This window comes from Lissotriton helveticus, chromosome 7 (assembly GCF_964261635.1).
Source record: "Lissotriton helveticus chromosome 7, aLisHel1.1, whole genome shotgun sequence".
NCBI lineage: Eukaryota > Metazoa > Chordata > Amphibia > Caudata > Salamandridae > Lissotriton > Lissotriton helveticus.
The window spans coordinates 1,264,268,543-1,264,295,398 of NC_136068.1; the positions used below are offsets into that span (position 1 = coordinate 1,264,268,543).

Genomic DNA, 26,856 nt, shown 5'->3' on the forward strand with positions numbered 1-26,856 from the left:
TCTCGCATGCACCTACTCCCTTCTTCCATTTCATTTTAGCAGTTTTATTTCCACCAGCTGCCCTGTCTTTACTTGCACCCGCCTCCCACACAGCGGACGCTTCCACCCGCCCACTGCCCCTGCGTCCATCCAGACAGAGGCCATTTACACCCGCTGCCACCGTTTTAGCACTGTCAAAGTTTAAATATTTTAAAGTCTTAAAATTATAAAGTCTTAAAATAAACATTTATTTAAAGACGCATTTTAGACGAGAGCGTGTGAGTGTATATGTGCGTGAGCATGCCTCAGTGCCTTTAGTTGCACCCACCTCCCACACATCTGACGCTTCCACCCGCCCACTGCCCCGTTTACTTTGTGTACTCCCCCACAGAGGACATGCCCACCCACTGCCACCGTCTTAGCAATGTAAAAGTTTGCATTTATTAAAGGGCTAAAATAAATTTTTAATTAAAGTCGCATGACAGACAAGAGAGTGTTTGTATATATGTGCGGGAGCATGTGTCCATGCCTTTATTTGAACCCGCCTCCCACACAGCGTACGCTTCACATGCCCACTAACCACGTTTAGTATGTGTACTCCCACACAGAGGGCATTCCCACATGCTGCCACCGTATTAGCACTTTAAAATGTTGCATTTTTTGAAGGATTAAAATAAATGTTTCATTAAAGTCGCTTCACAGACAAGAGCGTGTGCGTGTATATGTGCGGGAGCATGCCTCCATGCATGTGTGTTTGAGTGTGAATATGTGTAGGTATGTAGGAGTGCCTGCATATGTGTGCTTGTTTATGTGTGTGTAAATTGCTAATGCCCTATATGTTTGTGCATGCTTTTTTTGTGTGTATATTTATGTGCGTGTGTAAGTTTGTATGTGCTGGTCGCTGCATGCATGTGTAGTTGCATACATCAGTGTATACGGCTGCAAGTGGATGGGTTTCCAAAGGTGTGCCTGGTCTGTGTTTGCACGTTTTTTTTTCATCTGTGCTTGCGCGTTTGTATGTCTCTGTGCATCGGTGAATTTAGAAGTTTTATTTAATTGCAATTAAGTCTCTGGGGTGGATGAAATTTTTTTTTTTTTTACTAAAACCGAGAGGTGTGACAATAACTAACGGCGCATAATGAAGAACCCAATGCAGGGAAATCTCTACAAGCTTTAAAAGTTTACACTAAATTAATACATCTAATTATTTTGCTACGTATTTTGAGACAAATATAACATCTATCCCTTCTTACATGCAAACCACCAACATTTCACTTGGTAGCGAAACAAACGTACCGAAACAAACGTACAAGATTGAAGGGATTCAACCTATAACCTGTAAAGATCGCTTTTCAGGATACAGCCTGGAATTATTTCGCACTACTCCTTTACATTTGTGTAAAAGTACACAAGGGAAGCACAGTTCATTTTCATACATGCCCAATTATATTACATGTGGTTTGAAAACTCAACAGGGCTTAGTATGCTTGTTCCACAATATATAGAGCGCGTGCATTAAGGAATTCTGTTTGCGAGGTGCAAGGTAATTTTCAAAAAACAAGCGCTTTTATTACATTAAGTATTTACTGAAGGGAAAAACATTTGCGTGGTTGTGCATTTTGTTACAGAAATACCGGTTCTACACTCTGTTGGTACACATCTGTGTCGTTTTTTTTCATTTTCTCTGCTACAATTATTAATTAGCAAGTGTTACTTTGGAACCGACAACTGGCGCCACTGGGGACAAGGCAGACAGAGCCATTCTTATGGGGGTACCCCCTCCCTTCTCCCTTAGCAGCATGTGCATCCGCCTTCTCCAGCTCTTCTGCTTGAAACAGACAACAGGCGCCAGTGGGCAACAACATAGACAGAGGCATCCTGCTTGACGATGGGTTTGTCAATTACGTGTTAACACTAAACCGACCCGAGGAGCCAGGAGAGCACAAGCTCTCTCTCTACACATCGCTCTCTCTAACTCTCTCTCCACACACCTCTCTCTCTCTCTTTCTCTACACACCTCTCTCTCTCTATATGCATCTCTCTCTCTCTATATGCATATCTTTCTCTCTCTACACACCTCGCGTACTCTTACTATCTCTCTCTCTCTCTACACACCTCTCTCGCACTCTCTCTCTCTACACAACTTTTATTTAAGTATTATTATTATTATTTAAAAAAAAGCCATTGTTATTTGTAATATCAATATATCCAAGTCTCACATAAATACAACACATATTGCATTACAAATACTATAGGTGTCACATTTGCTATTGGCATTGTGAATGACAAAGCTATTAATTTTGCTATTATTTTTATAATTGTATGGCTAGTGTTGACTAGACTTTGAAGCGCTAGAAGGCCTGCTTTGCACTACTTGGGAACCCAAGGCTCGAGTAACCAGACTTTTGTTGTTTTTCTTCCCGGGGATTGGGTTGCAGCGTGTGAGGTGGGACGCCAAAGAATGAGGAGCTTTCTCGTGTTCAACCACTCCGCTCTGCGAGTTTTAACTGCATCAGTGACTGGAGAAGCCTCGCCCGCGGTCTGAGTCAAAATAAACATCGCCCTTTCACTTTCCTATATTATATTTTGTTAAAAAAGCGTCCATACACGGTTTGCAAACTTCTCACAATTTCCGGTCTCCTTCCCATGCCCCAAATAAAACACAGGGAAACTGTGCTGTTCGTCATTGCAGAACGTTTTATCAACAATAAGTTTTTATATGTATCCAACCAGAGACATTTTGGTATGTTGCATCTTTGACCAAGTCCATATGGAGCAATCGTCCTGGCAAGACTGACATCCCAGAGACCAGGGACCCAGGTCAGCTGTGAAACAGCATCCCCCACTCTGCCTCATTCCGCCTCACTCCACCTCACTGTTCCTTACGGTGCCTCATTCCACCTTATTGTGCCCCAGGCTCTGTACATGGGCTCAGCTGTGTAACAGCATTACCCATTCTGCCGCAGTGCCACATCATTATTTGCAACATAATTACACTGCACTCCATGCAACTTACACTCCAAATACCACTCAGTGCCACATAATTACAAGCCACATAATTACACTGCGCTCAATGCAACATAAATACACTCCACATAATACCACTCAGTACCACATAATTACACGCCACATACTTACTCTACTCAATGCAACATAAATACACTTCATATAATACCACTGAGTGCCACATAACTACACCATATAATTACACTCTCCTCAATGCAACATACACTCCACACAATACCACTCAGTGCCACATCATTATTTACAACATAATTACACTGCACTCAATGCAACATACACTCCAAATACCACTCAGTGCTGATCTGCTGCTCTCTTCCATACCACCTCCTCTTTAACTCCCTGTTCTCTTCTCCTGTGCTGATCTGCTGCTCTCTTTCACCCTGCATCCTTCTTTAACTCCCTGTTCTTTTCTCCCGTGCTGATCTGCTGATCTGCTGCTCTCTTTTACCCCGCCCCTTTTTCAAATCCCTGTTCTCTTCTCCTGTGGTGATCTGCTGTTATCTTCCACCCGCCTCCTTCTTTAACTCCCTGTTCTATTCTCCTGTGCTGATCTGCTGCTCTCTTCCACCCCACCGCCTTCTTTAACTCCCTTTTCTCTTCTCCTGTGCTGATCTGCTGCTCTCTTCCACCTGCCTCCTTCTTTAACTCCCAGTTCTCTTCTCCTGGGCCGATCTGCTGTTCTCTTCCACCCGCATCCTTATTTAACTCCCTGTTCTCTTGTCCTGTGCTGATCTGCTGCTCTCTTCCACCCTGCATCCATCTTTAACTCCCTGTTCTTTTCTCCCGGGGCTGATCTGCTGCTCTCTTCCACCCCGCCCCCTTCTCCAACTCCCTGTTCTTTTCTTCTGTGCAGATCTGCTGCTCTCTTCCACATGTATCCTTCTCCTACCGCACACACACATACATACAACCACGCACACACACACATACAACCACGCACACACACATAACCACACAAACACACACAACCACACAAAAAAAACAACCACACAAAAAACCAACCACACACACAACCGCACACCGCACACACACAACCGCACACAACCACACACACACACACACACACATCAATCTGTCGCCCTCACTCTATCTATCTATATGTCGCACTCACTCTATCGATCGCACTCACTCTATCTATTGCCCACACTCTATCGCCCTCACTCTGTATCTATTTATCAATATATCGATCTATTTGCCTCACTCTATCTATCGCCCTCACTCTAGTTATCTATCTCTCTCTCTATATCTATCTATATATTTCTATCTATCTATCTATCTATCTATCTATCTCTATCTCTCTATCTATCACCCTCACTCTATCTATTTATCTATCTATCTATTGCCCTCACTCTATCTATCGCACCACCACAGCATCACTCAGGGAAATGCAATAGGTCTCGCAGCATTAGAGTTTGTGCTTTTAGAATTGTTTATGGGGTTTTTTTTTTAAATCTTTAGCATTTTTGTTTCCTGTAGGCAATGCTAAAGAATTACAAAGAAAAAAAAGCCATAAACAAATCTAAAAGCTCTAACTCAAATGCTCCGAGACCTATTGCACTGTGTGAGGGTGAGGGGTTGAGGGTGAATGCAATAGGTCTCGCATTAGGAAAGTTTGACCTATTGGTATTGTAAATGACACATTTTGTATTTATGTGGCATTGCCTACAGGAAACAAAAATGCTAAAGATTTAAAAAAAAAAACCATAAACAATTCTAAAAGCACAAACTCTAATGCTGCGAGACCTATTGCATTTCCAATGCTTGTTTTATTTTGAATCCGTCCGGCCCCTTTAACTTTTTTCCGCATTCTTCAACTTAATATCTTAAATACGTTCCCCCTTCGCTCTTCTCCATCTTTACACCGTCACTCAAAATATAAAAATCCCTCTAAAGGTTTTTTCAAATAAATACCCTCTTTGAAGGTAATTCGGTCGCATGGACCAAGTCCTATATTTATGTTGCTTGATTGCGTCCTGCAATAAACATTGAAAACGGACACTTGATTCGTGTATCAGCACTAAAACGATACAACCGTCTGCCGGAATTCACCGCCGTCAGTGGGTAAGACTCTTCATTTTCAATCTGGAGGCGAATAGTTTATTCTATCTATTCCCGTGTGGGTTTCAACATCCTGTCTTTTCGTTATTTTCTCCCCAGTCGCCGTCATAGACGGGACCCCACCTTACGAATTTTGGATTCGGTCCCACTCACGCAGGTGAGTGACATCAATTTTATTTTCTGTATTGTCCCCAAAACACCCCCGCATTTTCTTCAATATACTGACAGCTCGTATTATATATTTTTTTAGGTTGCCATCTATTTTCTTTGAAACCTGTAGATACAGGTAAGCCCAATAACCTCAGGGTCGTCACAATTCTCTTGCACCTTCGGCGTTTAACGTCTAAAAAGCTATATACCTTTTGTTTACAGCTTTCCACATATGGCATTTTGCGTGTTTTAAAACAACAATACCTTTCAATTAGGTAAGATAAAGTTCTTTATTCTTGAAAACTCCGTACATTCCTAACACCAGTTACTAATAACACATAAAATAGTTTTGCAATTAACGCGTAGGCATCAAACTAAAACGTTCCCTTTATTTCTTTCTTTTTGTTGACAGAACCCCTGACGAAGGAACTTTCAGTTCGGAAATGCATTGGGTCATGAACTGAAATGTATTATGGTTTCTTATTGTCAAAAGCAACTATTGTATTGTAAAGTATTCATGTTAGTGCAAAAATGAATGTATAATGAATCTAATTGCTTAAATTGCCATTTTTGACATGATTAAAATGTTATACATTGAATAGCTCTTCATTAGTGGTTGCATGTCAGAGTCCTAGCTGCCCACAGGGGCTAGGCCACTTTCATAATTCATACATATGCTAGCAGGCACTAATCTGACATAGCACACTTATCAGAATACCTTGTTTGAATCTTTCAACACGTGTGCGGTTCTCACACACATTCATTTTTATCACAGATAGCTAAGAAACATCGAGTTGCTCTTCTGGTTGATCTTGGTCATATGCTAATCCATAGTACCATACATGGCATCAATGAATATTTATGACCTCGCCCCCAACTGGTTGAAAGTCAATGAATGTTATTTTGATCTACGTGTGTCCAGCACTTTAATATTTCTGGGCCAGCACCTGGTATTGCTAGGGGTGCTTCAGTGTTTCGGTTTCCGAAAGTCTTGTCTTACTGATATGATAGAATTTAACAATACATATCTCATGAAGTTACTTTTGACTAGTTGATTTGGGTACTTCTTTTACCATAACCATGATTTTGGAAGTGGAGGTCATAGGTGCACTTGTAGGGGCTGTCCTTCCAACTGATATTCAATACAGCATTAAGAACTACACTGGTGGCCCACCTTTTAAGTTACATTGCAGTATGTGAGAAGTAACAGGCAGTGATTTTTTGGTAATAACATGTCAACAACATTCAGAATCTATATATTATCATCGTGTCCCTCTTGTTGGCAGCTCACCAAATCTTCCACTTGCTCTCTGATTAGGGTAAATCGTATGGTCCTAACTTATGCTGTCATGGTAGATTGCTTGCAATCAGACACTCGTAAGAAGACTGCAGGCACATAGGTGTGATCATTTAAAGCCAGAAGAACTGTCCCAACCATCCACAGTTTGTGTGGCTGAGGACCAGCAAAAGCACATTGGGCAAAGACTGCAGCTCCCTGCATCTGCAGCTCCTACACTTTGGCGTGTTCAGTTGCCTCATGCACAGCTTCGTCACATAAGTCCCTCTTGTTGTTATGGTGGTAAACTGCTTATTGTAGTTCTAACATCTGCAAGAATGTACATAAACCTAATTCATTGACCTCCACAGTAGCATTCCACAACTGAATGATTACAGAACGCGGCAGCCAGACTCATCCTGGACCTCCCCAAATGTACCCACATCTCTCCTCACCTCAAACCCCCCCCCCCCACTGGCTCCCTGTCCATAAAAGAAACCAGTTTGAGATGCTCACACACAACTACAAATCCCTCCACAAACAAAGACCATCCTACATCAACCATAGGCTGAATTTCTTTCTCCCCTTGAGACAGCTGCACTCCACTTCAATCACCCTCGCATACGTTCCCTGCATCCATCACACTCTCAGTGGGGGTAGCGCATTCTCCCACATCTATGTCAAAGCTTGGAATGTTTTCCACCTCTGAACCTCACCCTCCCTGGCAGACTTCAGAAAGTGACTCAAGACCTGGCTTTTTGACGCACATGTAGTAACCTCAATGCCCAGATGCCCCTAGGAGTGATCGTGTTGCGCTATATGAATGATTGAATGTTACAAATAACTTTTGTGAAACACAGCTGCAGAGGCATGCAACTGCAAAAACGTGTTCTTTTTCTGTAGCAGTCCAATGCATGCTTGCCACATGAGTTGCATTAGTCTGTCAGTAGGGCCGGTGGTGGGTTTGCTGCCGGGCGGTGACGTGGAGCGGGGGAGGAGCAGGAAGGGGGGTAGTAAACTATGGAATATGGCCAAATACAGGTAAGTAAACATATAAATAAATAAAATGAATTTTGTTGCTCATACTGCATCGCATTTGGCACTCCCATCACCGGCCGCTACTTTAGTCTGGTCCAAAATAAACTAGATTATACACACTGCTCATGCTTTCATTTACAAAACATACCTTTGCTCTTCTGTTTGCTTTTTAAGGATGCACCAATTTATAGATGTGTTGGAAGAAAAGGGGTAGAGATAAGCACTGCTGCTATTGATAAGATCTCAAAAAACAAAGTTGATGGACAGAATGTAGAACAATGTCATACATTCACCCCAGTACAAGGATCTGGGCCTAAATCCATCGTTTTTTTGCACTCCACACCACCCTGGGTTAGACACTGGCTATATGCAAATCAGCTCTGACCCTGTGCCTCATGGGAACAGTCCAGTCCGAACTACCAAGCCATGTCTTTCCCAGACCGGAATCAAGCATCCAAGGACCGGTTTCTGGCTATCAGCCTTCATTCAGCCTGGATAGCTTGACTCCAGTGGTGTGGAGAGCCTGGGTCTCACGTCTGAGCATACCCAGCCCACTCGGGGTGAAAATTGCAAAAAACACAGTTGATGGACAGAATGTAGAACAATGTCATACATTCACACCAGTACAAGGATCTGGGCCTAAATCCATCGTTTTTTTGCACTCCACACCACCCTGGGTTAGACACTGGCTATATGCAAATCAGCTCTGACCCTGTGCCTCATGGGAACAGTCCAGTCCGAGCTACCAAGCCATGTCTTTCCCAGACCGGAATCAAGCATCCAAGGACCGGTTTCTGGCTATCAGCCTTCATTCAGCCTGGATAGCTTGACTCCAGTGGTGTGGAGAGCCTGGGACTCACGTCTGAGCATACCCAGCCCACTCGGGGTGAAAATTGCAAAAAACACAGTTGATGGACAGAATGTAGAACAATGTCATACATTCACCCCAGTACAAGGATCTGGGCCTAAATCCATCATTTTTTTGCACTCCACACCACCCTGGGTTAGACACTGGCTATATGCAAATCAGCTCTGACCCTGTGCCTCATGGGAACAGTCCAGTCCGAACTACCAAGCCATGTCTTTCCCAGACCGGAATCAAGCATCCAAGGACCGGTTTCTGGCTATCAGCCTTCATTCAGCCTGGATAGCTTGACTCCAGTGGTGTGGAGAGCCTGGGACTCACGTCTGAGCATACCCAGCCCACTCGGGGTGAAAATTGCAAAAAACACAGTTGATGGACAGAATGTAGAACAATGTCATACATTCACCCCAGTACAAGGATCTGGGCCTAAATCCATCGTTTTTTTGCACTCCACACCACCCTGGGTTAGACACTGGCATTATGCAAATCAGCTCTGACCCTGTGCCTCATGGGAACAGTCCAGTCCGAACTACCAAGCCATGTCTTTCCCAGACCGGAATCAAGCATCCAAGGACCGGTTTCTGGCTATCAGCCTTCATTCAGCCTGAATAGCTTGACTCCAGTGGTGTGGAGAGCCTGGGACTCACGTCTGAGCATACCCAGCCCACTCGGGGTGAAAATTGCAAAAAACACAGTTGATGGACAGAATCTAGAACAATGTCATACATTCACCCCAGTACAAGGATCTGGGCCTAAATCCATCGTTTTTTTGCACTCCACACCACCCTGGGTTAGACACTGGCTATATGCAAATCAGCTCTGGGTGCCTCATGGGAACAGTCCAGTCCGAACTACCAAGCCATGTATTTCCCAGACCGGAATCAAGCATCCAAGGACCGGTTTCTGGCTATCAGCCTTCATTCAGCCTGGATCGCTTGACTCCAGTGGTGTGGAGAGCCTGGGACTCACGTCTGAGCATACCCAGCCCACTCGGGGTGAAAATTGCAAAAAACACAGTTGCTGGACAGAATGTAGAACAATGTCATACATTCACCCCAGTACAAGGATGTGGGCCTAAATCCATCGTTTTTTTGCACTCCACACCACCCTGGGTTAGACACTGGCTATATGCAAATCAGCTCTGACCCTGTGCCTCATGGGAACAGTCCAGTCCGAACTACCAAGCCATGTCTTTCCCAGACCGGAATCAAGCATCCAAGGACCGGTTTCTGGCTATCAGCCTTCATTCAGCCTGGATAGCTTGACTCCAGTGGTGTGGAGAGCCTGGGACTCACGTCTGAGCGTAACCAGCCCACTCGGGGTGAAAATTGCAAAAAACACAGTTGATGGACAGAATGTAGAACAATGTCATACATTCACCCCAGTACAAGGATCTGGGCCTAAATCCATCGTTTTTTTGCACTCCACACCACCCTGGGTTAGACACTGGCTATATGCAAATCAGCTCTGACCCTGTGCCTCATGGGAACAGTCCAGTCCGAACTACCAAGCCATGTCTTTCCCAGACCGGAATCAAGCATCCAAGGACCTTTTTCTGGCTATCAGCCTTCATTCAGCCTGGATAGCTTGACTCCAGTGGTGTGGAGAGCCTGGGACTCACGTCTGAGCATACCCAGCCCACTCGGGGTGAAAATTGCAAAAAACACAGTTGATGGACAGAATGTAGAACAATGTCATACATTCACCCCAGTACAAGGATCTGGGCCTAAATCCATCGTTTTTTTGCACTCCACACCACCCTGGGTTAGACACTGGCTATATGCAAATCAGCTCTGACCCTGTGCCTCATGGGAACAGTCCAGTCCGAACTACCAAGCCATGTCTTTCCCAGACCGGAATCAAGCATGCAAGGACCGGTTTCTGGCTATCAGCCTTCATTCAGCCTGGATAGCTTGACTCCAGTGGTGTGGAGAGCCTGGGACTCACGTCTGAGCATACCCAGCCCACTCGGGGTGAAAATTGCAAAAAACACAGTTGATGGACAGAATGTAGAACAATGTCATACATTCACCACAGTACAAGGATCTGGGCCTAAATCCATCGTTTTTTTGCACTCCACACCACCCTGGGTTAGACACTGGCTATATGCAAATCAGCTCTGACCCTGTGCCTCATGGGAACAGTCCAGTCCGAACTACCAAGCCATGTCTTTCCCAGACCGGAATCAAGCATCCAAGGACCGGTTTCTGGCTATCAGCCTTCATTCAGCCTGGATAGCTTGACTCCAGTGGTGTGGAGAGCCTGGGACTCACGTCTGAGCATACCCAGCCCACTCGGGGTGAAAATTGCAAAAAACACAGTTGATGGACAGAATGTAGAACAATGTCATACATTCACCCCAGTACAAGGATCTGGGCCTAAATCCATCGTTTTTTTGCACTCCACACCACCCTGGGTTAGACACTGGCTATATGCAAATCAGCTCTGGGTGCCTCATGGGAACAGTCCAGTCCGAACTACCAAGCCATGTCTTTCCCAGACCGGAATCAAGCATCCAAGGACCGGTTTCTGGCTATCAGCCTTCATTCAGCCTGGATCGCTTGACTCCAGTGGTGTGGAGAGCCTGGGACTCACGTCTGAGCATACCCAGCCCACTCGGGGTGAAAATTGCAAAAAACACAGTTGCTGGACAGAATGTAGAACAATGTCATACATTCACCCCAGTACAAGGATGTGGGCCTAAATCCATCGTTTTTTTGCACTCCACACCACCCTGGGTTAGACACTGGCTATATGCAAATCAGCTCTGACCCTGTGCCTCATGGGAACAGTCCAGTCCGAACTACCAAGCCATGTCTTTCCCAGACCGGAATCAAGCATCCAAGGACCGGTTTCTGGCTATCAGCCTTCATTCAGCCTGGATAGCTTGACTCCAGTGGTGTGGAGAGCCTGGGACTCACGTCTGAGCGTAACCAGCCCACTCGGGGTGAAAATTGCAAAAAACACAGTTGATGGACAGAATGTAGAACAATGTCATACATTCACCCCAGTACAAGGATCTGGGCCTAAATCCATCGTTTTTTTGCACTCCACACCACCCTGGGTTAGACACTGGCTATATGCAAATCAGCTCTGACCCTGTGCCTCATGGGAACAGTCCAGTCCGAACTACCAAGCCATGTCTTTCCCAGACCGGAATCAAGCATCCAAGGACCTTTTTCTGGCTATCAGCCTTCATTCAGCCTGGATAGCTTGACTCCAGTGGTGTGGAGAGCCTGGGACTCACGTCTGAGTATACCCAGCCCACTCGGGGTGAAAATTGCAAAAAACACAGTTGATGGACAGAATGTAGAACAATGTCATACATTCACCCCAGTACAAGGATCTGGGCCTAAATCCATCGTTTTTTTGCACTCCACACCACCCTGGGTTAGACACTGGCTATATGCAAATCAGCTCTGACCCTGTGCCTCATGGGAACAGTCCAGTCCGAACTACCAAGCCATGTCTTTCCCAGACCGGAATCAAGCAACCAAGGACCGGTTTCTGGCTATCGGCCTTCATTTAGCCTGGATAGCTTGACTCCAGTGGTGTGGAGAGCCTGGGACTCACGTCTGAGCATACCCAGCCCACTCGGGGTGAAAATTGCAAAAAACACAGTTGATGGACAGAATGTAGAACAATGTCATACATTCACCACAGTACAAGGATCTGGGCCTAAATCCATCGTTTTTTTGCACTCCACACCACCCTGGGTTAGACACTGGCTATATGCAAATCAGCTCTGACCCTGTGCCTCATGGGAACAGTCCAGTCCGAACTACCAAGCCATGTCTTTCCCAGACCGGAATCAAGCATCCAAGGACCGGTTTCTGGCTATCAGCCTTCATTCAGCCTGGATAGCTTGACTCCAGTGGTGTGGAGAGCCTGGGACTCACGTCTGAGCATACCCAGCCCACTCGGGGTGAAAATTGCAAAAAACACAGTTGATGGACAGAATGTAGAACAATGTCATACATTCACCCCAGTACAAGGATCTGGGCCTAAATCCATCGTTTTTTTGCACTCCACACCACCCTGGGTTAGACACTGGCTATATGCAAATCAGCTCTGACCCTGTGCCTCATGGGTCCAGTCCGAACTACCAAGCCATGTCTTTCCCAGACCGGAATCAAGCATCCAAGGACCGGTTTCTGGCTATCAGCCTTCATTCAGCCTGGCTAGCTTGACTCCAGTGGTGTGGAGAGCCTGGGACTCACGTCTGAGCATCCCCAGCCCTGTCTAACCCAGGGTGGTGTGGAGTGCAAAAAAACGATGGATTTAGGCCCAGATCCTTGTACTGGGGTGAATGTATGACATTGTTCTACATTCTGTCCATCAACTATGTTTTTTGCAATTTTCACCCCGAGTGGGCTGGGTATGCTCAGACGTGAGTCCCAGGCTCTCCACACCACTGGAGTCAAGCTAGCCAGGCTGAATGAAGGCTGATAGCCAGAAACCGGTCCTTGGATGCTTGATTCCGGTCTGGGAAAGACATGGCTTGGTAGTTCGGACTGGACTGTTCCCATGAGGCACAGGGTCAGAGCTGATTTGCATATAGCCAGTGTCTAACCCAGGGTGGTGTGGAGTGCAAAAAACGATGGATTTAGGCCCAGATCCTTGTACTGGGGTGAATGTATGACATTGTTCTACATTCTGTCCATCAACTGTGTTTTTTGCTATTTTCACCCCGAGTGGGCTGGGGATGCTCAGATGTGAGTCCCAGGCTCTCCACACCACTGGAGTCAAGCTATCCAGGCTGATGAAGCCTGATAGCCAGAAACCGGTCCTTGGATGCTTGATTCCGGTCTGGGAAAGACATGGCTTGGTAGTTCGGACTGGACTGTTCCCATGAGGCACAGGGTCAGAGCTGATTTGCATATAGCCAGTGTCTAACCCAGGGTGGTGTGGAGTGCAAAAAAACGATGGATTTAGGCCCAGATCCTTGTACTGGGGTGAATGTATGACATTGTTCTACATTCTGTCCATCAACTGTGTTTTTTGCAATTGATAAGATCTCATCATGCTCTGTAGTAGCGGTGAATAATGTTCACACCCACCACACACAAAATAGCAAATCAGTAATCTTCCATAATGTTCCTGTAGCTAGGCAGAGCTCCCAGAGTATTTTTCTTCTAATCCCCTGTCCTCACATTTCCATTTGACTAATAAAAGTTTGTAAAAAACAGTGCATCTCTTATTATTACAACATAATCTACCATCCAAATAGCAGACTGGAATGGAATATTCATTGCTATTGTAGGAAGCAGATGAGAGTAATGCAAAACTTTATTTTTGTGTTAGCCCGAGGTAATATCTTCCATGCAGTACAACAAAGACAGTTACTCATCTCTTCTAAAGACCAGTTCTCCAGTGAGGGGCATTCATGTGCTGGAGCAGAGCAATCGATAACAGCACTGAGGGGAAAGTAGCAAGAAGCACATATTTTGTAGTGCACAGTCAAATGCATTGGGAGATACTAGCCGCACCTGCATCGTGGATAGTCAAACATCTTTCAGTAGTCATTTTAAAAGTAATTTTATGACTTCACAAGCTGAACTGATTACCCATACAGGATTTTATTATTGGTTAGTATTTAAAAGTTAGAGGCATATGTGAATTATGCATATTTAACGCTTTTTTAGGTCTCTTCCTAGAGACGCGCGAAGCAATCGTTTTTGCCGACAAACGAGACAAGATCTGGCCACGCGCCCAGCATTCTCAATGGAGAGAGAGCGACAAGAGCTGGTCACGCGCGGATTTGGTCACGCTCACGGTGCCAGCGTCTCCGCCGCGCACCGATCACTGCTCTCTTCCTGTTTGTATTCTGCATACAACACTGCAGGTGAGACGCGCAGACAGCCACCATTTCTCGCTGTTTTCTCACGCGCCAGTCGTTTTTAAAGCTTCCCTGATTGCTCGACAAAACAAAACATCCTGGCTTGATATCTGTGTCGTAGTCTGTTTTTTTCCCATGGTGTCAGCGATTTAAAACCCACTGCCAGCTTCCAATGAGAACAACCGCGGCCTGCCACAGAGAGGGCATTTATTATTTCAATAGTGCATGGTGTTGGAAAACATACTTAGCTTGCTCGGTGGGAAGCGAGGAGAACAAGCATGCCTATTAAAATATGTCCGTGTTGCCAAACTGTCAGACTCCAGGTGTCTCAACAAACACTGCGTTCCTGTACATAAATAACATTGTTTTCTCGCTTTTTTTGTGATCATTCCTTCCTTATTCCGGAACAAGTCTGACGAACCAAGCATTTTCGTGCCACAGAAGGATTATGAGCAGAGAAAGTAGTTCATGTTTCCCAGCTTCGGCCGTTTCTTGTTCATAGAACAGCTGGTTCTCCAGACTTATTGTGAGCCTAGAATAACTTTTCTGGGTCTTGAGGCCGGCCACGCAGCCAGAGGCATCACATTGTGGGGGGAAGCTTTCGGCACATTGTTAAGTTATTCTGATTTGCACGGTACCTGGCAAGTAGTGCTCTTTGATGGGCAAATCTCGGCTTTATTGGTTTGATTTCTTGTATGCTTGTTTCGGGTTGTATGCAAGCTTTACTGTGGAGGTTGCAGCTATGACTGATTTAGTTGTGGTTTTATTCTCTGCAAAAGCAGGCGCTGGTTGAAATAACACTGTAATGAATTGATAACAATAAAAGTTGATCGGTCTTATTCCTCTTAGAGTATGCAAATTGTTTTCTTAGGTAGGATGTTGTGTCAGTTAAACGTTTTTATTAACCTATGCATTTCGGTTCCTGCTTACCCCTGCTAATGTGGCCCTCTTGCACAAACCACAACAGCTCAGGTTGTCCTCAGTGGCTTGTACAGAACGTAGAGGGGACCACATTTTCTTAAGTAACATTCTTGCTAGTACAGAACCTTGTCCTAGACCATCGTGTGCACAGAATGAAGACACAGACTTGTTTTCATATTTACATTGGATCTCAAAGGCAGATTGGTTCTGGTTGCCACATTTTCTGGGCCAGATGCCGGACCAAATCCAGTTTTTGCCACTGCAGGCAAAGTCACATTTTGCTGGTTCCACTGACCCCTGTGTTCTAGTTATATATGGTCTATTTAAGCGCTGTATCGCAGTCCCATGCTGGAAATCTTCACGTTGCTTTGTCCTAGATACGACCTTGGAAGGATCCTGGTGAGTACATTAGACTTCTCTGTTCCTGCTGGTGATTGCATCAGTAGTCGATGAACAATAGTTGTGTGAATGCCTGGCTTCATCTTTGTGAGGGATTAGTTTGTGCACCATGTGTATTGTGCAGCACCCCCTTATTGTGTACATGCCTCAAAGGAGCTTGCATATTTTAACCAAATTCTATGCAATCTCTGTCAGAATGTTGTGCTGGATAAATGGCAAGGATTAAGTGCAAGCAAGAAACAAGGTAAACCTTATGTTTCTAACCCTTGCTCTCAGTTTGGCCTACACCTTTTCTTTGGCCAATGCTATCTCCTAGCATCTCCTCCTCTTCTTCCCTTCTCCTACCTGCAGATGAGTTACCCACCTTTTTCTCTTACTGTCACTCCATGGAAAGTGAACGCATCACCCAATCTTGGCAAGGGTTTGGCCATGTCTGTTCAGTGAGTTGATGAGATTGTCTGTGTATTGTTGCCTCTAGATGCACGGGCTCATCTCGTGTTGGCAGAGAGTCTGTCCTAAGGATGACCTCATTGGTCAGGGTCTTGGGATGGCAATCTGTCTCGGTGGTTGTTAGGGCTGTTGGATTGTCTAAAGTGGGAGAAGCATCTCATCTCTAAACACTGGTCTGAGGCAGTGGAAGCTGCGCACTATCTCAGTCCGGGTACTCGCATCAGGATGCTATTAGAACATGGTATCTGCTTTCCTGACAGATCCCTTGAGTGCAAAACCCGGTCCACTGGTGATATCCTGGAGGTTGAAGGACATCTACTGTTGTCTGTGTGCTCTTTCGCATTTTTCTTTGCCTCCTAATCCGACTTCACAGTAGTGTTGTGTATGTCTGGTGGCTTTGAGATTTACTTCTAATGACAGCTTACGTTAACAGCCACTACTAAATTCCTGAGGGCTGCTCAAATGTATTTTTAGATAAACAAAAGAAGAGTGTCCCTCAGAGAAGCGTTGTAGCACGTAAGATTCGAGGCCAGTTGTAAGTGGTCAGATACACAGACCAATTTCACGAAAAAATACAAGATTTTTCCAAGAAACCCTCACTCACCCTAGTGGTGACATGCTTCATCATCGGGTCCACCGGGAGAGATCAAATACCTCCCCGGTGTGCTGCGACGCCAGGAGACTGCGGAGCAGGTTCTTGTGAGGGTAAAGTGTGAAAAAAGTTAAGTGAATTTAAAAATTTCCAGGTTTGTACCAAAAAATCATTTATTGGCTGGTCAACCTGACATATTAAAAATTAACTATGTGTAGGGAGAACTCACCAAGTAGAATATACTTGTGTTTCCCTATTAAAGAGAGGTCAACATGTTTCTGCCCGTGGTATGTGTGACTTTACAGGGCTTTCTTCAGGACCAGTTTGTGAGTGTCACCTTAACAGGTGTGGGCGCGCTAAGGCCCACCCTGCCAAAGGCGGTGAAAGTTAAAAATAGCACTATGTATAAAAAAGGTGCATTAAAAGAAACAAATTAATAAGTCTGGGGAATTACCTCTGTTACGAGGAACCTAGAAGTTTGTACAAGAAGTGAACCATGCCCCATAGAACTCAGGAGGGGGGTGGGAGCGACAATGGCCCCCCGCCGCAACGCTCTGCACCCTCTCGGTACCTAGCTGTTCCCTCGCTGGACCACGAGATCCAGCGAGGGAACAGCTAGGTACCGAGAGGGTGCAGAGCGTTGCGGGCGGTGTGCCATTGTCGCTCCCACCCCCCTCCTGAGTTCTATGGGGCGTGGTTCACTTCTTGTACAAACTTCTAGGTTCCTCGTAACAGAGGTAATTCCCCAGACTTATTAGTTTGTTTCTTTTAATGCACCTTTTTTATACATAGTGCTATTTTTAACTTTCACCGCCTTTGGCATGGTGGGCCTTAGCGCGCCCACACCTGTTAAGGTGACACTCACAAACTGGTCCTGAAGAAAGCCCTGTAAAGTCACACATACCACGGGCAGAAACATGTTGACCTCTCTTTAATAGGGAAACACAAGTATATTCTACTTGGTGAGTTCTCCCTACACATAGTTAATTTTTAATATGTCAGGTTGACCAGCCAATAAATGATTTTTTGGTACAAACCTGGACATTTTTAAATTCACTTAACTTTTTTCACACTTTACCCTCACAAGAACCTGCTCCGCAGTCTCCTGGCGTCGCAGCACACCGGGGAGGTATTCGATCTCTCCCGGTGGACCCGATGATGAAGTATGTCACCACTAGGGTGAGTGAGGGTTTCTTGAAAAAATCTTGTATTTTTTCGTGAAATTGGTCTGTGTATCTGACCACTTACAACTGGCCTCGAATCTTACGTGCTACAACGCTTCTCTGAGGGACACTCTTCTTTTGTTTATCTGATAACTGACTGGGGTCTAAGAGTGCCCTATAACCCTATCTCTCCCTTTGTTGATTGAGATCAAATGTATTTTTAGCCATACAGGGGTTGTGATATTGCTTCACACCTTTCTTCACACCACTCTTCCTGACAAGAGGGAGACAATGGGGCCCTAAGGAGATGGAAGGATATATTGTTGTACAGTGTATGCCAATATATTCAGCCTGAGAAATCAAACATTATTGTCCGCAAATGCATCACAGCCGATAAGCAAATTGCAGGCACCACCATTGAACATGGTTATAGACAAAAGAGATACTACCAACCTATGCTGAAGTTCTGTTGATTCACACTCTGCTTATGTTTACCAATGTCTAATGCAGACAGTCGGCTCCTTAGACTTATCCTGAGGCAGGTTCCTTCTATGTGTAGGATGGTGGTAATGGTGGTAATGGACTCTAACGGGGTTCAATGTTATAAGATGGGACCGACTGCCAGAAAAGATGCCCTGAGAGTGTGTATGATGGGCAGTGTCATCCACTTTTATCAGGAGAGGATATTTTATGTGTTTCTTAGCCATTTGGAAGAAGGTTCAGTCTTCGTAAGATGTGTGAGTGGTGTAAGGGGGGGATTTACATTTGTAATGATTCGTTCGAAACCATGAAACAACAAGCATCACAGTATGATATACTTACTGAAGATGTGGTATAAAAAGGGCTCGTACTGCTGAAGGGAGCTTACATCTACAAGAGAAGCTTACAGTAACTATAGGTAAGTGCAACAAAAAATGAAAAGACCAGCTGTATTAATAGAGTGTTTTTACTGCTTACAATTCCTTGCCTTTGTAGCTCCTGCGAGCGTACTTTCTTCGAAGAGCAGGCTCCCTTCCAATGTACACACTATGTAATTATTATTGTCATATACAAATGCCTACAACTCATAGGTGCCATTGTAGCTTTCCTGGAAGGCACTAAAAAGACAAAGATGAACAAGAAGGGATCTGATGAACCGGGTAAAAATGCTTCTAATGTCTGGCTTGCTCCGGAACAAAGAATTGTTTCTAAAAGCTGTTCTGATATTTTACACTGTTCGATATAGCGCACACGCTATCAAAGACTGCATCTACCATGATGCTCCTGGGGCACACCTGCTGGTGGGTGGAGTCGGAGTGCGACCCATTCTGTATATTTAATTGGCTCCCTTGAGCTAGAGCTGACGAGCTCGGATCCCGCACCCGCGCCGTGAGAGGTATCAACCCGAGAACACTTGGCAGCCTGCACAGCTAACCCCGAATAACCTACACTCTGCTGACGAGGAACAACTATTCCGAAACACCGGTGTCCAGAGTTGGTGCTGCAACCTTGCTACAATACACTGTTCGATATAGCGCACACGCTATCAAAGACTGCATCTACCATGATGCTCCTGGGGCACACCTGCTGGTGGGTGGAGTCGGAGTGCGACCCATTCTGTATATTTAATTGGCTCCCTTGAGCTAGAGCTGACGAGCTCGGATCCCGCACCCGCGCCGTGAGAGGTATCAACCCGAGAACACTTGGCAGCCTGCACAGCTAACCCCGAATAACCTACACTCTGCTGACGAGGAACAACTATTCCGAAACACCGGTGTCCAGAGTTGGTGCTGCAACCTTGCTACAATACACTGTTCGATATAGCGCACACGCTATCAAAGACTGCATCTACCATGATGCTCCTGGGGCACACCTGCTGGTGGGTGGAGTCGGAGTGCGACCCATTCTGTATATTTAATTGGCTCCCTTGAGCTAGAGCTGACGAGCTCGGATCCCGCACCCGCGCCGTGAGAGGTATCAACCCGAGAACACTTGGCAGCCTGCACAGCTAACCCCGAATAACCTACACTCTGCTGACGAGGAACAACTATTCCGAAACACCGGTGTCCAGAGTTGGTGCTGCAACCTTGCTACAATACACTGTTCGATATAGCGCACACGCTATCAAAGACTGCATCTACCATGATGCTCCTGGGGCACACCTGCTGGTGGGTGGAGTCGGAGTGCGACCCATTCTGTATACTGATATTTTGCATCGGAGTGAAATTGTAACAGAAATGTGGAGTTCAGTGTAAATTAATAGATGGTATATCCAATAGGTAAAGTTAGGTAAAGTTATAGGTTGCTATAAAGTATTTTGTGATTCTACTCAAAGAGACCAAGAAGTGTAATAGCTGCCTCCCGGGTAATTTTTGTGGAAATCTCCCACTTTTACTAATGACAGTATGGGTGAGTGTTGCTCCCCCATGCAAAGAAAACAAAGACTGGGAGTAGTGACCCCATGGACGAAGAGCACCAGTATACCATCTATTCTTACATTTTTAGTTTCTTTAATGTGTCATTTTTCATGTCCTTTTTCAATGATTTTCATGTCCAAAATAAATCTGTTTTAAGATGATGATTCAGTGACGCAAAAAGGCTGTTAATGCAAGCGAAAAGCGATACCTTCAGGGAAGCAACGCAGCATGCATACATATGCTTTTTAGGTCTTGCCTGATGCAGTGCATGTGCTGCTGCTTGCTAGGCATCTTGTTTACTTACAGGGGGCATAGATTCTGCCTACTGCTTACCATTGGTTGACTCCATAGTTGCTCTAATTGCTCTCATAGCCTTGCTTCTCTTTGGTCAGCGTTTTCCCACTACACTTCCTCTTTGTTTGTGTGCCCCTTCCCTGGAACATGGGCGAATAACTTCTTCCTTGCCGGTATATGTCCTTCCTCTAGTTGCTCTTTCGGAGATACTTTTTTTTAGGTTGAGCCTGCGCAGCGCATGCTCTGCTCTCCGAGTATGCTCTTTAAGCCCCGCCCACTCTCCACCCATATTTTTAATTGGCTTGTGTCATTGGCCTTCATAAACGCTTGGGTTCTGATTAGTCAATAGGCTTGTTAGTCCCTCCTTTGTACCGCCCTGTCTTCATTTGTAACCTCCCATGAGGACTGGCCCTTTTACTTCGGTTGCTACACTGTATGTCTTATTTAGTCTGTAAGCAATATTTTATTTAATGAGTTTCTGTTACTGAAGGCACAAGTGCTTTTTTAATGTAGCGAGTAATATGCAAATAACTTCAAAGGGGTTTTAAGTGAACTTAGTTTAAGTGAAAAATGTATGGCGCCAAACGTGCGAATCGGAAGTCTGTTGAAGTTAGAGCGCAGAGACTTCATACAAGAGTCTAGAGCCACTTAGACAGGTGGCAAGTTTGGCCCTTAAGTAGTTACATCAACAGGTCAGTCCTATCAGGTCTTCATCCTCCTTTTAACTGTCCCTATCTCCTCGCTTCCACTACAGAACACACACCAACATGTTTTTACATTATTCCTTTTGAGCATTCAATACACCACTTCAGAAGTACAGGGAATGGGGGCACAGATGATACTAGAGCCTTCCACATTACTGCAAAAATTCACACATTTTCCTCCAAACTGCAAACATAACCTAACATTTGTATTCATAAAGCGCATGTTCACGCACAGATATCTTGATGCTGAATAACATGTTTATTGTTGCCCAAATCAATGGTACTCATTTTATCAACCTCAGATGGATGAAAGGCTGAGTGGACCCGCCAGGATTTGAAGCTGTGACCATGAGGTCAAACACAGGCCCCTGCATTGGACACATTAGTGCACTGAGCCACCAGACTCTCATACCGCAATTCAGACTGTTCCCAGCCCTTGAAGCTATAAGAATGGCTTGGGTGAGGTGTAGTATTTTTCAATGCACATTGAATTAATAAACAACTGTTTACCACACACACATAAATACACACAACCACACCTAACCAAACACACAAACACACACAGCCACACACACAAGCACACACACAAGCACACACACAAGCACACACACACGCGCACACACAAGCACACACACACACGCACAACCACACGCACAACCACATGCACAACCACATGCACAACCACATGCACAACCACACGCACAACCACACGCACAACCACACGCACAACCACACGCACAACCACACGCACAACCACACGCACAACCACACGCACAACCACACGCACAACCACACGCACAACCACACGCACAACCACACGCACAACCACACAGACAACCACACAGATAAACACACACACACACAACCACACAGCATCAGTGCACAATTTCTACAGGCACACACACCACCAGCCATCAGTGCACACATCAATTGTTAACACATCCACAATTAACTATTGTAGCAATCGCAGTATGGAGCACTTTACTTTTAAACATATTCATCTAAAGCGCAGCATGCCACCATTGCTACAGAAATAAATAAACATTTTTTTGGCCTACAATTTATAGACTTTTGTTGCAGTTGGTGTTGCAATATTTAGCAATGCCAATAGCTCAAACTTAATTAACCCGAGACCTATTGCATTGTAAATGCTTGTTTATTCCTGTGTTTGCGTTAGTAAAAGAGTTATTAGTTTTCTTTTGCACTGTGTTCTTTTCTGCTCACCTGGGAACGTGCGGTGTCTCCATTTTGTTGTAGCTGCATTGTGACGCTCTAACTTTGTGGGAGAAGTGGAAGAAAGTCATTGATACATGCCTAAAGTGGGCTGCTTTAATTAATAAAGCAGTTTAATGTCGTGCGAATGAGATTGTGTGTTGAACTGTTGGCTAAGTGTGCATATGAAAAAGAATGTAAAGTGGTTTTGGAAATAAATAACACCTGTGGTGACTCGTTAAAACAGTTGCTACTTTTATACGGAGTTACCTGAAACATGTTTGTTCGGAGCTATTGTAGAACAGTTGATTCAGCATGAATAGAGGGATTAAAGGAGGGAGTTTGGTCTCTTGGTCAGAGGAAAGGATGGAAAAGTGTGTCACTCTGAATTTTCTTGGCATAGGCTGAACTGGGCCTCAATTAAGCCTCAACGCCATATTGGATTTCATAGTAGCTATGTTTTTATATCATATTTTCATTTCCCATTGACACTGCTTGCAGCAAAATGTGCACTGATGCTTTGAGATGGCACTTTGTTTTTGGAGAGCCTTGGAGGAAGTTCTTTTGCTAATTTATCTCTCCAAGGTCTCTTCATAACTTATTCACTGTGAATTAATTCACTCGTGTGACTTTCATTGTTTATGAAACCAGATTTGTAGTGTTATGTGTGACGACATTAGGTCAGAGTGAAAGTGCTAGGATGGTGGCATTGTATTAATCCTTTATTTTGATTCATCGACATGACACATTTATTCACCTTAAGCTGACTGTGTGGTATACATCATGAAATTGGTCTGTAAAAAGCTAAGATTTGAGTCTGTGTGTGCCCTTTTTCTGAGCATCTAAGGATGGAATTAGACTATTTTCCCGATTTTGTTCATGCTGCATCTATTTAAATGCTGCCAGCATTTGACAAATGAGCCTTATGCTAACTGCCTATTATTATGCATTTTGACTGATTTTGAGATTGACTATATGTTTGCCTTCTGTGTTATTCTTTAATATTTTTAGTAAACCTTCATTGTTTCTAATCTTGAGCCTTTTGAGTCCCAAGACTTTTTAATTGATTGCTACATGAATTACTATTTTGAACCTTTAGGGGCACATTTCCTCATCTTTTCTTGAGGACACCACCACCCCCTATCCTGCTTAGGTGCTTTCTCTATCATATCAGAGATTCATCAACAAGGCGTGAGATGTGATGTTGCGTCTGGGAATCGTGTGTAGCATCATCTAGACCGATGATAAGATGGGAACTAACTAAACTAATGTGATAGAAACCTTGGACGCTGCATCTTTCTTGACTACAGCTTCTTTTTATTTGTGACAGGAGTCTTAACTCTGGCACCTCTCACCCAGTGCCAGTCAAGATGGGCATCAAAGAAGTCTGGAGGCAGCTCGAAAAACCGTGGTGGCAAAAGTCCTGGAAAGCGTTATGGGACCAAGACACTAGATGGTAAGGTGTGGGTAATTAAAAGGGCCTGTCTACAGAACCATTAAAGTATGTGTCAGGGTGTGACCCAGTTTTACATAGACCCTAACTATGTGACAAGGTTTCAGCAGAGTTTGAAGGGATGGGGAACACATAGATTTACAGAGCCTGACTTTTATAACCAAGATTCTGTTTTGTGGTTATATTAATTAGGTGGGGTTTGGATATACAGGGCCTCTCTACAGGACCAAGAGTCCAAAATGTATACATGCCTGGCTTGCCCATGGTCTCTTTGACTTGGAACTTTGGTATATTCACATCAGCATGATGACCACTGTAGTCACTAATTGCATTCCGAACCTCCTGTCTTCTGGGCATCAAACAAAGTTCTCTGATTACGGGCTTCATCCATCTTGTGAGGTGTTATTGAAAGAATTGAATTGAAAGAATATTTATATAGCGCCTAACTACCCGGAGGCCTCGTAGCGCTTCAGAACCAAGAGTGTCAATTCAGTGAAGACTACTAGTCGAAAAGATGTGTCTTCAGGTGTTTACGGAAGGCAGTCAGGCTACGTAGCTCTCTTAAAGACTGGGGAAGGGCGTTCCACAATTTAGCCGCTGAATGTGAGAAAGAGCGGCCCCCCCATCTTGCTTTCTTTATCTTTCTGGTAGAGGCTAAGAACTGGTTGCTGGATCGAAGCGACCTGGATGGTAGGTAGAGTGGTATTAAGGGGTGAAGAATGTTAGGGCCTGTTTCCTAAATGGCTTTATAGGCTATGCATAGTGTTTTAAATTGAATTCTGGCATTCATTGGTAGCCAATGTAGCTGACGGAGGGCTTGTTTGGCCGATTGTCTCCTGGGGATCTGGAGGAGCAGTCTGGCTGCACTGTTTTGTACCCCCTTTAATTTGTTAATGGTGGACAGTGGAGCTCCCAAGTGTAGGGAGTTCCCATAATCTAGCCGGGAAAGGATTAGAGCCTGAATCATAATCCTTCGTGCTACAAAAGGGAGGAGAGGGAGAATTTTTCGTATCATCCTTAACAGGCTGTAGCATGTTGATGATAGTATTGTGGCTTGGTGATTGAAGGTCAATTTGTCATCAAGCCACACTCCCAGACTCTGGATGTGCGGTTTGGGTAGCGGAACTGGGCCCAGACATGTGGGCCATGGGGGCATGATGGAAGCAGGGGCGGCATTGCCTAACAACATGATTTCAGTTTTTTCTCCGTTAAGACGGAGGTAGGAGTCCTTCATCCATCCGGCCACAGCTTCACGGCAGGGTGTCAGCTCATCAGACGAGCCCACGTCTTGGCCCAGCGATACCACTAGTTGGGTATCGTCTGCGTAGCTGACGATCTTAATGCCGAATGGATGTACTATGGCTGCCAACGGCTTCATATAAACATTGAAGAGCGTTGGGCTCAATGTCGAACCCTGTGGAACCCCACATTCCAGCAACTGAGTAGATGAAACTACATCTCCCTCAAAGACTTGGAAATGGCGGTTACTGAGGAAGGAGGTAATCCAATTCAGTGCAGCGCCCGACACCCCGCTCATTCTGAGACGGTTGATCAAGATGGAATGTTTGACCGTGTCGAACGCTGCACTGAGGTCCAACAAGATGATAGCTGCCCTTCCTCCCTCGTCTACCAATTTCCTTGCCTCTTCTGTTACTAACAGCAATGCAGTCTCCGTTCCATGGTTTGGTCGAAACCCAGTCTGGGTGTCATCCAACAGATTGTTCGATTCGAGATGATTGGTGAGAATGTTATTTACGTGTTTCTCCACCAATTTACTAAGCCATTGCAGGAGGGAAATTGGTCGATAATTAGATAGAATGGAAGGATCCAGACTGGGCTTTTTGATTAGTGCTTTCACCATTGCACACTTCCATAATAAACGGACTATACCTGTCGATATGGAGAGATTTAATATCTCCATTATGGTAGTTTGGACGGATTTAATTATTGCTTTTAACTGTTTGGGCAGCGCAGCATCTATCTGAGAACCTGAGACTACTTTACAAATGATTGTATCAAGTGTCTCTAATGTCAAAGGGTCCAATTGATCTAAAATGGGCACTCCGGTTAAATCAGTGAGATGCTGACCATCTATATCGGTTTGATTAGAGGGAAAGGTGTTATATATCATCTCTATTTTTTCTTTGAAGAATACTGCAAGTTTGTTACAGTGTTCCAGGGCTCCTTCCCTGGAAGGGGGTGTTTGTGCCGGAGTAATCAGAGTTTTCGCTATTCGAAAGATCTCTTTGGGAGAGTTAGCAGCAGTGGCTATTTTTTCCTCATAAAATTTAGCCTGCGTTTCTTTTATCTCCTTTTTATGGCTCCTGATAGCTTGTCTATATGTATCTTTTGTGTCTTTCGAGGGAGTAATTCTCCAGGTTCTTTCAAGTCTACGGCATGTTTGTTTTAGCAATCTTAGTTGAGGGCTATACCAGGGTGCAGTGTTTTTCCTGTTGCATTTCTGTGTGATGACTTTGGGAAGAGTGGAATCCAACGTATTTTGGATCCAGGTGTTAAAGTTGGTATTTGCCTCTTCAATGTTAGTTCCTATTACAGGCTGGGTAGCTTTAAGAGAGGCTTGCCATTTATCCAAGAGTAACTTGCCCCACTTTCGGACGTATGTTACATTGGGGGGAGGTGCCCCTCTCGTATTTTTAGTGACCCAGAACAGGGGAATTAAGAAATGGTCGGTCCAGGGTAGAGGGATAGGATCTACTGAAGTAAGATTTTGCAAGTTACTGAATACGGGATCCAGTAGGTGGCCTTTACCGTGGGTAGGAAGTAGACACTTTAGGTCAAGACCTAAGGCCTGGAGGCCTGATAGAAGATTATTGGTGGTGGACAAAGAGGAGTCATCTAGATGAATATTAAAGTCTCCTAAGGTGGTATAATTAGCCATGGCTATCACTTGTTCTGAAGCTAGTTCAATCAATTTTGGAACGAAATCATTTAGCGCCTCAGGGGGACGATATATCAGAGTGCCCGATAGACAGTCAATATATCAGAGTGCCCGATAGACAGTCAGTAGGAGATAGCTCTAGAG

The 26,856-nt window shown here is 44.8% G+C and overlaps 1 protein-coding gene across 1 annotated transcript in view; it reads left to right on the top strand.

Annotated features, from left to right (window-relative positions):
* MRPL27 (mitochondrial ribosomal protein L27) overlaps window positions 1–26,856 on the top strand; it is a 43,276-nt gene that overhangs the window by 7,883 nt on the left and 8,537 nt on the right. The window contains exon 2 of the mRNA XM_078654464.1: window positions 23,691–23,816. Coding sequence (XP_078510590.1) covers window positions 23,691–23,816 — 126 coding nt within the window. The remainder of the gene's footprint in view (window positions 1–23,690; window positions 23,817–26,856) is intronic.